The 17,389-nt window shown below is 44.2% G+C and overlaps 7 protein-coding genes across 7 annotated transcripts; 3 read left to right on the top strand and 4 right to left on the bottom strand.

The window, feature by feature from the left end:
* Positions 1–797: 797 nt before the first annotated feature.
* Positions 798–1,182, top strand: N7533_012418 (uncharacterized protein; the record flags this gene model as incomplete). The annotated part of the gene is made up of 2 exons (XM_057109068.1): positions 798–872; positions 1,039–1,182. 2 exons carry the CDS (start codon positions 798–800, stop codon positions 1,180–1,182), a joined length of 219 nt encoding a protein of 72 aa, XP_056954169.1.
* A 942-nt stretch (positions 1,183–2,124) lies between these two features.
* Positions 2,125–3,015, bottom strand: N7533_012417 (ankyrin repeat domain-containing protein; the record flags this gene model as incomplete). Its single annotated transcript, XM_057109067.1, has 1 exon — positions 2,125–3,015. One exon carries the CDS (start codon positions 3,013–3,015, stop codon positions 2,125–2,127), a length of 891 nt encoding a protein of 296 aa, XP_056954168.1.
* Positions 3,016–4,001: 986 nt separating this feature from the next.
* On the bottom strand, positions 4,002–5,591 carry N7533_012416 (uncharacterized protein; the record flags this gene model as incomplete). The annotated part of the gene is made up of 1 exon (XM_057109066.1): positions 4,002–5,591. The coding sequence occupies one exon, from the start codon at positions 5,589–5,591 to the stop codon at positions 4,002–4,004; it is 1,590 nt and encodes a 529-aa protein (XP_056954167.1).
* A 2,196-nt stretch (positions 5,592–7,787) lies between these two features.
* On the bottom strand, positions 7,788–8,660 carry N7533_012415 (uncharacterized protein; the record flags this gene model as incomplete). Its single annotated transcript, XM_057109065.1, has 1 exon — positions 7,788–8,660. The coding sequence occupies one exon, from the start codon at positions 8,658–8,660 to the stop codon at positions 7,788–7,790; it is 873 nt and encodes a 290-aa protein (XP_056954166.1).
* Positions 8,661–9,232: 572 nt separating this feature from the next.
* N7533_012414 (S8/S53 family peptidase) lies at positions 9,233–11,276 on the top strand (the record flags this gene model as incomplete). Its single annotated transcript, XM_057109064.1, has 3 exons — positions 9,233–9,248; positions 9,464–9,705; positions 9,756–11,276. The coding sequence occupies 3 exons, from the start codon at positions 9,233–9,235 to the stop codon at positions 11,274–11,276; spliced, it is 1,779 nt and encodes a 592-aa protein (XP_056954165.1).
* Positions 11,277–14,427: 3,151 nt separating this feature from the next.
* N7533_012413 (uncharacterized protein) lies at positions 14,428–15,796 on the top strand (the record flags this gene model as incomplete). Its single annotated transcript, XM_057109063.1, has 4 exons — positions 14,428–14,529; positions 14,760–15,110; positions 15,144–15,275; positions 15,479–15,796. 4 exons carry the CDS (start codon positions 14,428–14,430, stop codon positions 15,794–15,796), a joined length of 903 nt encoding a protein of 300 aa, XP_056954164.1.
* A 1,108-nt stretch (positions 15,797–16,904) lies between these two features.
* Positions 16,905–17,327, bottom strand: N7533_012412 (hAT family dimerization domain-containing protein; the record flags this gene model as incomplete). Its single annotated transcript, XM_057109062.1, has 1 exon — positions 16,905–17,327. One exon carries the CDS (start codon positions 17,325–17,327, stop codon positions 16,905–16,907), a length of 423 nt encoding a protein of 140 aa, XP_056954163.1.
* Between the last annotated feature and the right edge of the window lie 62 nt (positions 17,328–17,389).

The raw sequence follows: 17,389 nt of genomic DNA, 5'->3' as shown, positions 1-17,389 counted from the left end.
TTGTCTGTGGGAAAAAAAAGTACCTTGCGTTAGTATTGGTGGACTAACCGTTAGATCGGATCGGGATTGGAGGGGGTGGATCTCTAGCTGGGTCCACTGTTTAACGGGTTTCGGGCTAGTGGTGCTAGTGATGCGTGAGGTTGGCTAGTGTGGTGAGTGCGCGGCTGGCAGGGTCTTGGATGGAGTCTATTAAATTGGAGCTTTGTAGGGCGTAAGTGTTTTGCGGCTTATAGGGAGGGTTCTGCTAGGTTATGCAGAGAATGTTGTGGATATGGATATGGCGGAGTTAATTGTGGCGATAGGTGGTGAGTTATGCCGACAAGAGAATAAGGGGAAATTAATGCCAAGGTACCTTGCAGACAGTAAGCAATAGCAAGAGTAATAGCAATTGTAATTCTTACCCTAATACTCCTAACTGACAAGTTACTACCGTAGCTAACTAAGCACCTCCTCCTTCCCCATACAACTCGGCTCAGTACGGAGTAACAACTTGGTTCTAGTAACCGAACCAGTTAATTCCTCCAAATATCTACGGATCCTGGTCGATCATCCAAACTTGAACCTCTACCATTGACCTCACAGGGAATAGAGCAGAAAACGGGGCCATCCCAACCCCAGACCCTCTATACAAGACCCGATCACAAGCCGAAGCGGGGACCATGGAAATCGTGCCACTATCGACAATACCGTACCCCATACCCCATACCCCATCTTTGATCCGATTTATTAACGGGATAACCCGCTTTCTGCACCAATTGCTATACCCGTATACGATACTATACGATGATATTCTAAGCATGTTCCCTGAAGCCGTTGCCATTGCCATTGCCTTGACCGAGGTCGCCGATCACAGGGCTCATCCCACTGGGGTGGTACCTACTGCCATTGGAATGAGAGAATCGAGAGAAAAAACCTTCTCTGCCTTCCCAGCTTAGCTTCATTTAGTTTAGATCGCCGTCCAGCCTTTGTCGGCTGCGTTTCCCACGTGGAATTGAATTGAATCTCACAGCTACTAATTTCAATGCAATTTATTCATAGGCGAGTTCCGGTCGTGAAGTTGAGGCTAGACGAGGCGCTCTCTATATTATGGCTTGCATTGGCGTTGGCATTGGCGTTGGCATCGGAATTATATTGATGACGGACTCGAGGACAAAGGGTGCGAAGGTGGCGTGGTTAGCATGATCTAGAAGGTGAACTAACGCGGGAGCAAAGTTAATTATGGTTTTGGTATTGACTTTGACTTTGACTTTTACGGGTACCGTGCCGTAACCGAGGCCACATGTGATTTCATAAACGTGGCCAGTAACTTCACTCCGCAACTTGAATCTAAACCCAATTCTTTTTAGGTTGGGTTAGTCTGAGCGTTTTGCTATACATGCCTTTTTGGGAGGATCTACTATTTATGTCGTATGTAGGATGGCTATTTTACTTCCGTAGTTCCTTTTGAACTTTAGCTTATGGGTATGTTCTGCTCTGTTCTGCTCCGTATTGTACGTATCTTAACTCTATGGCTGTGGTTGTGGGCGGTTGCGGGGTTGATGTGCGTTAGTTCGCGGGGTTCGGCGGGGAGATCATGCCGACGCTTTGGGGAATGATGCATGCGACCGAGAATCCGGGGTTGTTTGCCATGTGCGTTTCGGGATTGTTAGGGATGGCAATTGGAATTGGGTTTTATATTTTTTTGGTAGACTTTTGTGGTCGTTACGTTTGTCTGTCTACTAAGGTAGGAGTTGGAAGTAGAGGGGTTAGTTGGCACGAGGCAACGGTTTCTCGAAAAAAAAAAAGCGCTAACAGTATAGTCCTAGAATTCTACCTAGGTAGGATTTTAGTTAACTGTGGTCTGACGGAGAAACCGTTGGATTTATTTTCCATGCCATTTAAATTTTCAATACTGTTTTTGCCTGCTACTGAGTCCGGGGATTCGGAAAGTATCTTTGATCCTAGTCAATAGATGCAGACAACAACATTCTCCTTTAACAATGACTCCCGAGGTTGAAGTCCAAAACGATTTCCTAGTGAAGACGAGAACTCAAAGTTTCCGAGTTCGATCAATATTACTCTACTGGAACTATTCGCCAAGGAAATGGAAATGAGCCGATCGAAAATGAATGAATTCATGTTAAATCAATTTTTTGAATCGCCGTTGTGCGTGGTAAAATCCGAGATATGAACATCCCCAGCATTTTTTTCGCTGTGCTTATTATCCCGAATGGAATCAGAACATGAGATCAGCACTTCGGAGGCTTCATGGTCCAGTGACATGGCCCATTCCAGAGCAGTGCGACCATTCGCATGCCTTTCATTGGCATCTATATCCCAAGTTTTTAGGAGAAGCTCAACGATATGAGTATGCCCTGAAGCTATAGAATTGATCAAAGGGAGGCTCCCATCAAAACCTATACTAATATCAAGACTAGGAGCTTTTAGAAGTAGCTCAACAACCTCTGTGCAGCCCTTTGATATAGCCATTAAAAGCCCCGACTGAAATTTGCTATTCGCCACTTCAATCTTCCCATCGAGATTGGGAGAGTGTAGAAGTAGCCCAACAGCCTCTGTGTAGCCCATTGAGATAGCTAGCGAAAGAGGCGTAAATCCGCTGTTATTCAACTTGTTCACGTCGATATCATTGGCGTTGATCAGAAGCTTGATAGTTTCGGGGTAGTGCTCATATATAGCAGCTAGAAAAGGCGTAAAGCCATCGTCATTTGACTTGTTAACATTGATGCCAGAGATTTTCAGAAGACGCTTCACAATTTCTGTATGACTTGCAAGCACACCCAAGTAAAGTGGTGCTGAGCCGTCAGTGGTGGGGATGTTGACATCGAACCCATACTCAACAATAAGCTTACTGACGGCTTTTTCAAGACCCAAATAAGACGCTAGATAAAGACTGTTTGGTTGAAGATAATGCAGAATAGAAGACAAAACAACTTCCCAGTCCATGCAGCACTCTCTCTCGACGACAAACAGATCGAAGGATAGTGGAAACCATTCATCACGGCCAGGAAGACTCATTTCCCGGAAGTGCTCTGCCCAGTTGTTGGATGCATAGTCAAGGAAGACGTATCGGGCAGTCAACTCTCTAGCATTCCTTTTTGGAAAAGAATACCAAAAAGGGAGTGAAAAAAAAAACAAAACAAAACATGCAACAGATATTGTATGTCGGCGGTCACCTAGCGCCCCCGAATTTGTCCTGGACGGCCCGCCGCCCTATCTGGCGCCCGCCCCTCACCTGAAGAGCCAAAATTAATATATAAAAGTTGAATTCGGGTTTTTCAGCAATGCAAGATCTAAGGAGGTAGTAAAATAGATTTAAGCGATAAAATCAATGGTTTTCGCTCTTCTTTACCAGCCTTAACTCACCTGACTACTGCCACTTAACATTCACTCAGTCGCTTCGTACGTAATCTTTACCATGACGACCAAATAGATCGAGTTTCTTTTAATCAATTATGATGATATAATAAATAACATCATAGCCAAACAGACTCAGCAACAGTACTTATTATTTCTTGTCAAAGACTGCGTTAAGTGACAGAACCAATTTGGTATCCCGAGCTACCGTAATGGACGACTCCTTGGTTACAGTGCAAACGGGCATTAAACCCAACAAATCAGAAACAAACAGACATAGAACTGCTGTTGTATGATTTTGTTTTTAGCCACATTTATTCTCTTATTATCTTGTGATTATAGAGCCTGGTTTTGCCTATCGAACTCCCAGGTTTATAACTAGCTAGCTCTGCCGTACTTCGAATTTTAAGCTAAGTCTCCTATGGTCCTTGGCCAGAATAATCTGTGTCGGCGGCATTATCTGTCCATAATTGACATGCAGTTTCACGATAATCATCGGGCTCTATATGTAAACGGAGATCCTCGTCGGTAGCATCAAAAACAAAGTTCGAGGCAGATATGTTGTACTCTCCCCACGTAAGTGTCGAATTTCGATCTTCTCAAACCATTAGCCCTAACAGCCTCTTCAATCACTCCCACAATCAAATCTAGATTGTATATCCATACATACCTCTTGACTCGTTCGGATCCTTACTGGCTACAAACGCAATCCACCTTCGATTCATTTCCATCGACACGGCTACGTGACCGTGAACATCTTTTACAGGTGGGTAGAACTGGATCGGCGTAGTGAACCCTCCCGGCAATCCCATCTCATACGCTAACTCGGCTCCGTGGTTCGCAAAGCCAGGCCCCAAACCGTAGAAATATTGAATCGGGGTCCCCGTCGTGGCCACTTTAAAGTGGAAGCTGTACGTTGGCAAGCCCAGTCTCGACCACAGCTGAGCCATATAGCGCCGGGGTGCGTGCGAAACGTAATCACCAAGCAGGGCTGCAGCACGGCGGTATTGAGAGCCACAGGGAAGATTGGCGGCGTACATGGCCTCGCACCAGGCGAAGTCTGGCGGAAGGGAGTACGGCGGCGCTTCTCCCTGTCCGTCTTCTGGATAGAGATCTAATAATTGCTCAATGACTGAACGTTGCAGGCGAGGGAAGTTAGTCTCTAGTAAAGTTGTAACCTCACTCGTCCAGTTGGGAAAGTAGCCCGGCGCCGTCACTTTGATCAAACCTTCATCCGAATTACTGCCCAAAAGGAGAGGCACATAAGCACAATTCCCATCCTGAATCTCCCAAGCAGCAGGTCTCCGTAGAAAATCACCATCTATCACTGGACCCCAGCCCCCTTCAATGCTTCCTTCAACAGGATACAGGTTATACAATGAGGTCCTGCGAAGACAGTCAAGCTTATCCTCGGCCATCGTACAATTGGCCCCTGCCACTAATTTATCAAACCCAGCCTGCATCTTCTCTACTTCGGGCAAAGCAGCACCCGTAGCAAAGCCACTAACTGCAATGGCACCACTAAATAACTCAGAACCACCATGGCCTCCGTAGGCGACTAGCTGCTGTACAACGCTGACTCCGCCCGCAGACTCGCCCCAGATTGTCACTCGGGACGGATCACCACCAAATGCGACTATATTTTCTTGGATCCAAGCCAAGGCCAGTCGCTGGTCCTTAAGCCCCAGGTTTGTTACCCCAGCATTTAGAGCTTCATGCCCTCCTGGAAATCCGAGAAAAGAAAGACGGTAATTGACACTGACAGCAATGAGTGGCTGTTGTTCCTTAACAGATCGTTGCACAATATATGATAGATTCCACATTGGATCTGCGGAAGAACCCTGATGCAGGCCTCCACCGTATATCCAGAATAGGACAGGGAGTGGGCTAGTATTCTTCTCCCCTGTCGCTCTAGAGGGTCGGACGATGTTTAGATTCAAACAATCCTCGCTTTGGGTCAGTCCCAGAAGTTCGTTGGAGCCGAAACCGTAGCATGTATTTCCATAGCGAGAAGCGTCAAAGGGACTGTCGTGATCGTAGGTAGTATTGATTGGTTTAGGGTTGTCTAGTCGCGGGGCTTGAGCATAAGGGATTCCAAGGAAGATATCCTGCTGGAAGAAGGGGAGTTGTAGACCGTGGATCGTTCCGTTGCGCGTAATAGCCGTTGGGGGTGAAATATAAGTGCTGCGAGTGGATACAATGGATGCAAAAGCTAATAGCCATGTCAGGTTCCTCATGATTCCAGACGTATGGTTTAAGAATTGTTAACCTGATAGTTACCAGACCAAAAAAAATCTATGTTTCGTAGATATTATATTCCTTAGCTAACAGCGTCGATTCATTAATTTACGTAAGGGGTGTTTGCGGAATGTGGTATTTAGTACATATCTCTGGAATGTATATCTCACTGGTAACAACTGAATTTTAGATACGGCAGGTTTAGCCGACGGGCTTCAGTACGTTCTGGAAGTGAAGGAAGGGCTGAAGGGATTGAAGTGGTAGGGCGGCATGGACTAAAACCCAACGAATCAAAAAAAAAACAGGTGAACAAAAACATACAACAGCAGGGATTCGCATGTGGTCACCCACCATACTACTAACCTGCCGGCGTGTGGCTTAAGTACGGCTGAGCGGACGGGAAGCCCTGTTCTCCACACCCTATGGTCGTATGTATCAGATATTGCTGGGAATAGATTGATGTAGCTTGATTGGAAGATACAGTGCTGTGTGTGCTGTGTATATGAGAATATTACCTATTCATTTCGGCCTACTTTGAGTCCAAAGAAAATAAAACAGTATACGGAAAAAAGAACATCGCCGAGTTTTAATGTTCATTGACGGCTGCATTTGGGAGTAGATGGTCTGCCTGGTGCCCTTCGAGACAGCACCGGCGCCACATGAACGGAAGAGGCCATGTCGGATTTACTTAATACCTACATATATTCGAACGATTGGAAAATTACTTACAACCTGCCCAGGTTATGAGGATAGTCGAGTTTCTAGCTTCGTCCGGCTACCTGAAACCATAAAACTCGTAGTAGTTGTCAACCTCTCGTCTGGATTGTAGATCCGATAAAATTTCAGCCATGATAACTAGTACGATCATGGATTACGATCAATTTTCCTCAATCAAATTTCAGAAAATTATAATTGGACTGAGTCCAGTTTCTGGTGCGCAGTTACTATGAGATAGTTGAAGGCACGCTTTGAAATTAGAAACCTGCTGTTATGTTGGTAAAGGGAATGGGAATGGGAATTTGGTTTTATTTAGTATAATTTTGTGGTCGCTAGGTTAATTTGTCTACCAAGTAACATGTAAAATAGAGGGGCTAGAACGAGGAAAAGGTTTCTCAAAAAAGACTCCTGCCAGGCCGGACTATATTTAGTGTTTGGGGGGCATTTCTGAACCACACTAAGAAATAGGATGCAATCCATTCTACTCGCCAATGGGATAAGATTATTTATGGCCTGCTTTTGATTCCTGCTAGACATACTGGACGATAGCCGCCATTGAGCTAAATCAAATTCTGCCATCCTAACACTTTTATTCCTCCTGGTGATTGCTATCACTCAATTCCAGACGTAAGCTCTTATCAGAAAAGCCGTTACATCCATTACTGATTAGACGGTTGGATCGTACTTGAATCTATCAACAGTCGAGCTTACATTTGTAAGATTATGATGAGACCGACGTACCTAGTCAGACTGAAATTACTAGCGTGATTTACTAGCAAGTCGGCCAGCGCCAAAAATACAGGGATGGCATACTAAATCTAGAATGAAACATCTGAACAACCAGTTGAACTTGAAGTTCTTGCTATTCAAAATTTTATTCAGTAACTATAGTAAGAGTAATAAGATCTTCTTTTCTCAAGTAGTTTAAGTAACATTTCATAAAGAATACCAAAATTGCACTTAGTATTTTTGCTCAATAGTATTCTACAAATATGTATCTTTCTCCATAGAATTCTAATTGGAAGCTACTAGTGAAGAGATATCCAAGAACTTTGGAATACAAAAGAAATTAGTACAAATATGATAACCCTTCCAAAGGATTATATTAATCAATAAGGGTTGTTAAGATATTCATTAATAAATTATTGCCTTAACTACTATGGTGTTTCCTGCTGGCCGATTTGCTAGTAAAACACGTCAGTGGCTAAGTACAATAGAGGTATGACTCGGAGTCTAAGATAATCCACTATGTTCACAAATATATTATAATTTTACACTAACAGTGCCAGGGTTATGCCATCTTTAGACTTCCACGATAGGGGCTTCGCGATATAACCAAAGTTTATGACCAAGTGGTTGAACTGAAAATCAAAATTTGAATGAACTGGCTCTAGCCAATTTGAACTATTCGAAAAATGGGACACAGCTTTACCCTCGCTACACTACTTGTCTTGCAAGCCACTCATACATCGCCACACCTAAGCCGGAGGGGGGACAAACAGCCTAATATCGCCATATTCATCTTCCAACTGGTAGGAGATAGCTGTCGCCGGGAACCATTCATCTTCCTGCATCCTAGCTTCGTACATATACGCCTCATTCCCCTCCAGGTAGTCTTGAGGAAACTCTTCATTCACGCCAAGCAATTCGCCTTTGAGGTTTCTCAGCTTAGGGGCGCTCTGGCGCACTGAGAAATATATCTTAGCCACACGATAGGCATAAATATATCCATGCGAATTGCCATGACTTTTTGACCATTTTAGCCCATTCTCATGGCAGACACTCGGCCCAAATTTCAGCAAGCCCTGGCCTCCGAATGGGGCCGCAGCATCAACAGAGAGATTAAGGTCACTTCTCTTAGAGTTTTCTTTCAAATCAAACCCACTGCCATGTATAGCAACTCGGAGGCCTGTCACAATGTATGGGCAGCTGCAGTAAAGATGCTCACGAACATACTTCTGCACAGCTGGGGAGCGAAGAACCCTATCAAGATATGACTTTGTTGGTGTCATGAAATATGTCTCGAGCTTTTCCAGCGAGACAGCATGTGTCATTGCTTTATCTTGGGTGTGCATAATGTTGAGGCCTAAGGGGGCCGATAAAAGTTCGAGAAATTTCGCGAAAATCCCGTTCTTAGATGATCTGAGTTCCTCGAACTTGATTTTGACGTCTTCTTGAGGCATATGTTTGACCTCCATATAGTCTCGAGGCGCGATAATTGAGTAATCTTCCAATAGGGACTCTGGCTCCAATGGGTTGGTCAAAATGGATCCAAGGTTAAACCACCCATTAGGTTCGTCTGGCTTGAACTCATAGTCCTGGTTTCGCATTAAGAAGTAGGATGGTCTCATATTCTCGTGCTTGTTGATCGGTAATGTTCTTTTAGTGATGCGTGGAATGAAATTGGCTTGGCTGTTACTGGTGACCGTGTTAATTATACCTGGCAAACCACTCTAACAGGCATCTGCGCACGGCTAGCAAAAGTTACCATATATACTCACGCGCGGGAGGTTCTACACTGCCTCTTACAGCCACTGTGCATCTCAGCAAATGGATCAGGGTATTTTGCCGCTCATGCAGAGCATTGGGCCCGGGCGCATCGCCCCTAGGTCAGCGCTTCGTTGCTACTTCTCAACTTGAAATCTCCACCAACAGATATCCCTTCTTCTCCTCTTTCTTTCTAATTATAGGAGCTGAATAATTCATGCTTTTCAAAAGCATGCCTCTTCATTCTAAAAATAGAGTTGGCGTATCGCTAACCCATGAAGCAATGGCATCACTGCATTTGGAAGTGAAGTCAATCTATGACTATAAAATAAGTGACAATTTCCGCTTTACAAGCTCGATTTAGAAGAGGGAGCAGATATGGATTTTTCAGGGGGGTTATTTAACTGCTCTGATGCACGCCTGCAACGGCAGCAAAATGAAGAATCTGAAAGGTAAGCGAACATCTCATGCTTATGGAAGCCTTTTTTTTTTCGATCGAAATTTCTGAATTTTTTTAATTATTGTTCTATTTAAAGTGAAACGAGCGACAGGTTTTGGCGGTATTTTCAGAGTGTTGAAGCTTGCCTTTGTGAAGTTCGACAAAAAAGCGACAACTTGAATACTAGTATATGTACTAGTAAAGACGATCAACGCGTAACAATCGCAGTGCTTGATAGTGGGATCAACATCAAGAACTCCAAAATTCAGAATCTAATTCGGCAAACGTCTTCATGGAATCCGAACCGACTGATATGCAAAAGCTTTACAGGATTGGAGGATGACTTTGACCCTGTAGGCCACGGCACTCATATCGGCGGCACAATAATTTCCATGGCGCGAGGGGCGAAGATTTACATAGGGGGTGTAGTAGATCGGAAGGGAAATTTAAATACGGGCGCTTTGACCGAGGTTTGTCTTTTAATATCCAATTCCCTTTGACTGAGACCTGACGCCAATAGGCTTTAAATCACGCCGTCGACGAATGGGATGTTGACATCATATCATTATCTCTTGGGTTCCCAAAAATACCAAGCAAAGAGCTAATGGATGCGATTAACAGAGCTCTCTACAAAGAAAAGCTAATTTTTGCTGCTGTTTCTAACAATGGAGGTGCCGTCGCAAGAGCTATATCATGGCCAGCGATGGAAACAAAGGTGTTTGGTATATTTTCGGCGAATTTTGAAGGAGAGGGATCTAAGTTTAACCCCGATGAGAATGATGATGATGTATTTTCCCGGTACAAATTTTTGGGCGAAACTGTTAAGTCGACTTGGCTAGATAACGAGGAAAAGTACATGACCGGCACGTCCGTTGCTACATCTATCGCAACCTCCACTGCGGCGCTTTTCCTTGAGTACATCAGGGGATATACGAAAGGTGGCCATGGAATGACGGGAGCTGCAATATGTGCAATTGAACGTGCAGCGCGGAGGCCAGATGGGATGCGACGAATTTTTGCTGAAGTTGGAACAAAAAGACAAACCAATGATTTCCTCAGATATGTCACTCCTTGGTATCTGTTGGACCAAGACAAGGGGCGTCTCATCATCCACCGCATTGACCAGGCGCTTATTGACTTACAACTTGATAACTATCATGAGGAGTTCCAGAATCTTGAGTCCTCCAACTCTGCACTGGAGGATTCGTTATCAGATCGGGAAGCACAGGTTCAGGAGAATCAACGATCATTTGATGGTGGAAGGGATGACCTGAGAATCCAAGTCCTGGCTGTTCTTGCTACAGCAGCTATCGGCAGCAGCAGCGCACATGTATTCGCCCCATTACTGTGGTGGGCCACTGGATCCATATCACTCGCAATAGTGTGGACAGCACTTGCTTTTGCCCGTGAAAAACAAGAAACTATATTGAATGGCTACAAGAGCAAAGCAACAGATCTCATCTCAAAACTCCAAGATTCAATACGGTTGAATGACCTGTATATCTCAACAGGATATCAGTCAATGGAGGAGCTTTTGTTTCTTTTGGAGCGAATGATAAAGTCTTACAGGCTCCATAACGAAAGGGAGGAAATGACGGAGCAGGAATTTGATGTGGTCAACGCCAGATTTCAGGAGCTTCAGCTGGTTACAATTGAGGAAAGAGAGATAAAAGAAGCACTGGCTGCTTCGGAAGATAGCAGAGCCCTTTTCTTGTTGACGGAAATCGGGAAATTGATTATGGAAGCTAAAGAAGGTGCAATGGGATCTTCTGAAAAAGACGAAAAGCATATAATAAACCTTGAAAAGGCGAAAAATGTACTCGACAACGCAATTGGTTCTTCTGAAAAGCTCAAAGATACCTCTCAGCACTTCGATAAAATCCGAAAAGATCTCATTGCACAAGAGGAAAAGGCTGAATCCGACTTAGCCGAAAAACATGAGAAGGAAAGCGGCAATACTCTGGCGTGGCTATGGTGGTTTTTGATATGGCTTGGAGTGGGTGTGGCAATAATTCTTGGCCTGGTAGCTGTCCTCTCTTGAAAGGCATTATATTTAAGCTGTACTTAGGCTTTCCAGATTAGCAATACAATTACCCTGATTTGAAAATAATTACTTGCTCGTTACTTGCCCACCATTCAATATTGCTTATATATTGAACATTAATTCAGATAGTAGAAAAATATACGTAGTAGATGAAGTTGACCGCGAATAACTAACAATTACATGTTTGGGGAGAGGGCCGACCGGATGGGAGTAGGGGGTCCGTCGTGATGCCACTTTTCTAACAAATTCAGGTTAGCCACTCCGAATGCTTATATTGAATCTGAGTGTGTAGTGGACCCAATGTGATGATTATCGTAGTGCTCCAGTGACGGAAAAAATATTTTGTTTTCAGCTATTGATTACCGCGTTTACATCATTTGAAATATATATATGTAGTAGCCGGTAGTTCTACAACGAATGCCGTCCACTTATAGACGTCCGACGGGAAGCGCTAGGCTCTGGATCATTCCGAGGCCCCCTTAGAGCCAGAGGGTTGAAATCAAGTTGAATTAGACTAAAACATAGACCCAAAATCTATCTTTGACTTACACCAGCTCGGGCCGTCCACCACTGTTACGCACATTATTATTACAGTATCTGAAAATGAATAAACACTATTACGTTGGCCCCGGGAAGCTTGACTGAGAAAAAGAGGAATTCCGCCTGCATGAACCATAAAGGGCTTTTGATGTATCCGTAGTCTCGGCGCTCGCTCACATCATGTCTGTTCAAGTGGTTTGACCATTCTGACAGGTCATCTAGCCTTTGTTTCCAATCAAGCTATTGGCTCCTACTAGTACAGAAACACGGACGAGCGTCGTGACGTGGCCGTAAACCACGCAAACAGTTCCCACTATGGAGTACTCCGAGCCCATATTGTTGCAGCTGATCTGGTCAGATCTAATCTGCCTTGCTCGACCAGTAGCTTTTACTTTTTCTGATCCGTGCTGCATATGCAAGACAGGTGGATAATCCAACGCTAGTTGTAGTTTGCAGATCTCGATTGCCCAAATTTGAGAATTTTTGAATGCATAGTCCCGCCTGGATAGCCCTCGAAAGTGACATTGTCATTGGCTCCCAAGCAGGAATTGGAAGAAAGAGTAACACGCAAGCACATCAACGGAAATAATAATTTGATGATTCTCTTCTTTTTGTTTTGAACAATCTCGCATCCGTTGTTCAAATGTTTGTCTCCCCATGATGTCCCATGCATAGGCCCCGGTGGTGAGACTTCCGGGTACTAGAGCATGCTAGCAGTGACTCATGTGGCTTTTAATTGGGCCCCTGCATATGGAATGCATGGCGTTGATCCACAATAATTCGGGTCAATCAGTGGCGTGCCCAGTTATGGGCGTGAACAGGATGTTCAGCTCAGTTGACTAATCTTTCTACGTAGTGCTTTAGCACTTGCCAACATGCGAGTGGCGAGCTATAAGATTAAAGGTGCCCTGGAAGTTCTTCCAATGTGAGTGAAAAACTCAGTAGCCTTTCTTTTCTTCTTCAATATCGAAATCGCAAACAAATATTCAGGTTGGAAATGGACTAAGACAGACAGTAATATGTCGATTTGAAAGAATACGACAACGAGGGGGATACTGCTCTATCTGAAGCAGCATTCAGGCATCGGAATAACATAGTGATGAAATTTCTTTGTCACAGAGCTAACATGCCCCAAAGCCCCGTTCCTTCGCGGGTACTTCCAGCTAACAGCACTGGATTACCCCAGATCTCGGAGGCAATCAAAAAGATGATAGCAGAAGATAGATACAATTCAAGGGACTACGTGGTCACAATCATGTTCTGGGCGGTTATAAATGGTTGCGTCGATTTAATGGAGACCTGCTTCGAAAGAGACAGTGACAGCAGTCTGAAGAACTGGCGCCCAGAAAAAGCTACCTGGTTACACATTGCCAGAAATTATGGTCAAAATGAGATAATGGACAGACTTATTTCCATGGACTCAGATGAATTCAATATTGAGGCTGTTGCGGAGGGTGGAAAGACCAATTTATATTTTGCAGTCGAAAGTGGACGACTTGAGGCCGTGAGATTGGTCTTGTTCCTAGCGAAGTGTGACTCGGAAGAAAGTGTCTTAGTTTATTGGACACGCGGCATTCTCAAATATACCCAGCTGGAAAGAAAAAAGTCGCCCTTATCTCTTGTCGTGAAGTCAAGCCACAGAGACATCGAACGCATATTTTGGAGTATTTTCAAGGTTTTTGCCGGTGATTTTCGAAATTATAGTGCGAGAAAAATAAAGGAATATGAGGAAGTTTATCAACAGATTCTGTAGGCTGCAGCTAAGCTCTCTCAAACAGGAAGGGAAGACAACCTCAAGGAATTACTACTTAAAATGTTCAGGGATGATAACGATCCATCCGGCGAGTCCGAGCTGGAAACGTCCCTCCACGTGGCAGTGGATTGTCTGGTGGCTCTTATAAAATAGTGGTCATATTCGAAGAGAGGAAATTGGCATTCCCCTTAAGATCCTCGACGAGAAGAAGCTTTAGGAAGAAATTGGGCTCGGAAGAAGTGTAGATGTCATACGTGCACTTTTACATAACCCCCCCTGCGGTTATCGATCCCATAGACAATCCAATTGACGACTCATCGATCGAAATTTAACATAAAGTTCCCAGATTTGTGGAGAATATTGCTGTGCGTGGAACAATCTTTGACTTCTATCACGCTGGAGGCCAAAAAAGATCGATTTTCAGTACAGATCGGCAAATATATCAGATCTCATTTATCTTGACGATTCTCGTTCAATCATGTCTAAAAGCTTCGCTGATGATTACTGGGATTTGAATCATCTCAAAGAGAGTATCAGAGATGCTCAATCGCCATCCGAGGGAAGCAAAGACAAGCCAGTGACAATCGACAAGCCTTCAGAAACAAGCAAGGGGGAGTGGGCAAAACGGCATTGCAGTTCTGCTGGATCCATATACCTGGAGTGAATGATGTAAGATCAAACATGAATTGAAATGGTATATTCCAAGGTTTACCACTGAAACTTTGATAGATGACTCTCATGAAGGTTAATAAATCCTCATTTTCCGCCCTCTCGGCGTGTGACGGTTTCGAACAGATCTTGGATATTGACTTCTAACGATAGAACCTCATAACCCGCCTTTCAAGTGCTGTGAAGATGACGTATAAGGAATACCGGCCTTTGGTAAATTTCTTGAGCCGGAGCTTCATCGAAGTGCCTACTGGTAAACAGACATTTCGCATGAAGCCTCAGTGTTCGGTATGCTTTACACAGCACTTTGTAGCTTTACTGATGATGCCATGTATCCTTTTAGTCAGAGTTTTTTTTTTTTTCAAACCCTTTGGTACTGATTTTGAAGCTGGAGGCTCAGGGGCTTCTAACGGGTTGAAGGGGATACTGGATGTCTTTGATGAGTCTATTCGGGAAGCGGTATATTTATTAACGAACAATTAAACATCGATCAATACGGAGCACTAATCTCTCTACAGATAAATTGTGAGATCGAACTTTTCAAAGATTTCAAGAAGAGCCTGGAAATGCCAAAGAATGGCAACATGCAGCGACCTGATGCTCAAAGTACTAAAATCTCCATATTGGAAGAGATTAAAGTTCTTCACGACATAAAGAATATCTGTGACGAGCTCAATAATCTGAAATCTCTTGTTGAGGCCCAGGAAGGAGTATGGAAACAAGCCTTTGAAATCGAGAAGCTAGAAAATGGGGCACATTTTGCCCACAAGCATACGCTCGCTCTGTCGACAGTGAAAGCCCGGCTTGAAGCCATGCTTCATAATGCTCATGAAGTACAAACCTCAGCATGTGGCTGTGAAGTCACTCTAGTATCATATATCGCTGACATCAAGCACGAATAGATTAATAGACTGCTAGACTTGCGACAGAAGCAGGCCAGTCTCCAGGAAGCCGAATCTGGACGAGAGCAATCGAAAAAAGCGGCAGAACAGTCGAAATCAGTCATGGTTTTTATCATAGTGACCATTGTCTTTGTGAGTCACCATAATCACCCCGAGCCAGTCCCGAAGCTATTATCCCGAGGACGTCCCGTATTACGCTAATATATCACCAGCTAACACTCTCCTTTCTAAATTCCCTGTTTGCCCTTGACGTATCTGTCTATCCGCATCGCGGGGCTGACGTTAAGTATGAGAGCTGGTGGATATTCCCAATCCTTTGTGAGTTTTAATTGCAGGACTTCGATGATACCACAGGTGATAGATGTCAATCTGATGTACTTTTTAAGTCGGTGTTTCAGCTGCGGTCTCAATTCCGTGTATTATTGTCGCATTCAGTCAACTCACTGGATGATTTCTGGAATAATTCAGCAAAATCCAAAGATTTCGTCGGTCAACCTGGAACGTCTATCGAAGAATGGACATCTTCTGGAGCAGAGTCGACCAGGCGATGGATGCCCTCTGCGATGACTAGAGAGGCTGGTGGTTCATTGATAGATGTAGAAGCACTGGCAGGAGAAGCCTTAGATGGATCGAAGACCAAGCCTCGTCAGTAATGTTAGTCACAAGTCATACTAGGTATTCAATGTGACATTTCCAATATTCCTTTTACGTATTCGTCAGCATCTGGGTATAGATTGAATTACTGGATGATCGTATATCAATATCGACTAATACTCGTCAGGGCCAATTGAACCATTCGGCTATTGGTTGATTATTGTCTGAAGAACTATTTTACGGCCACTGCTTAACTTGCCAAAATTCAAGGGTTGTTTAGCGTGTTACGAAAATTTGCGCATCTAGTGATGAATAGATGTGATTATTTCTCTGGTCATCACCGACGCTAGAAAAAAGTAATAACGGGGTTCTAGATAAAAATGCCGAGTTTTGTAGGTTGGAATTCGGTAACATACTGGTATGTCTGTCGACTCGGTAGTGTTCTCGGCACTCCCATTTCGCATCATTCGAATCAGCTTGGACTTGAGGGTTATATTACTGTACTATCAATTGTGAAGGAAGCCGAATTAATTAGTTTCAACCGGATCTAGTAAATTTGACATCCCGGTCAAATCGTTACCATGGGGGTTTGTTCTAGTTATATCGGGTCGAGATAAGGCCACAACTAGCGGTCAAGCCTAAACCCCAATGTTGAGACAACTACTATTTTTCAGGGTGTGCACGGCAATCCAAGTTAATCCGGGTCTTGTATATGCATATTGACAGTTCTAGCAATGGAGATCCCAAGAGATCCGAGAAAGTCCCGTGCTTCGAACACCTTAGAAGTGGAGCCGATTGGTCTGAAGGAGAAAGGAGGTTCTTCAGCTGCACTCCCACTCTCACCAGCTTTCTGCGAAAACATACAACAGCAGGGATTCGCATGTGGTCACCTAGGGCTGTTGACGATATTGCCGATATACCGATATTGACGATACGATATCGACAGGCGATACGATATCGGCTGCTTTTGAATTTGCCGATGCCGATTGCCGGTACGATATCGGTAGGCTTCAAACTTGACGATATCGCCACTCACGATATCGTGATATCGTATCGGCATCGGCACAATTCTCTTTTAGAATCATCTAAAGAGCGAACGCAATTTTATTTGACAGTTTATGAATGCAGAACCGGAATATTAATTTAACCAACCTCCACCCCTGGCCGCTACCACTTATACCCATCGCGAATCAACATCAGCATTCTAATGGTATCCCCTTTCAAAGAATATCTCCGGATGCCTAGCACATCCCTCGCTATACTAAACACTCTCTCAACAGCAACTTCAGAGGCTGGAATCGCTAGATAGTCCCTGGCTGCTGCTGCCATCCGCGGATACTCGCCCTTGTGCATCTTCCACCAATTGCAGAGCCAGTTCTGGCCAGTAGTATCTGCGACGCTGATCAGAGGGGTGTCAAAGTACTTATCAATATCTGAGAGCGGTGGGTCTCGTGCCTGCAACTTCTTCAGCATTCTAGACTCCACATCACTATGCTGCAAGGAAGACAATCTTGATACAGCGGCATCATACTCCGGTTTACTAGCTGTGTAGACCTGATATAGATTGGTGCGGATCGTCTCCAGAATCATTGTCCCGGCATTGCTATCTTAAAGTTCCCGTAAGACCATTTCACCTTTGACTCGGGGATCCA

This window comes from Penicillium manginii (assembly GCF_028828005.1).
Source record: "Penicillium manginii strain IBT 31320 chromosome Unknown utg000009l:1.0-3297300.0:1.0-3298630.0, whole genome shotgun sequence".
In the NCBI taxonomy this organism is placed as follows: domain Eukaryota; kingdom Fungi; phylum Ascomycota; class Eurotiomycetes; order Eurotiales; family Aspergillaceae; genus Penicillium; species Penicillium manginii.
This window is presented reverse-complemented; position numbering and strand designations above follow the sequence as displayed.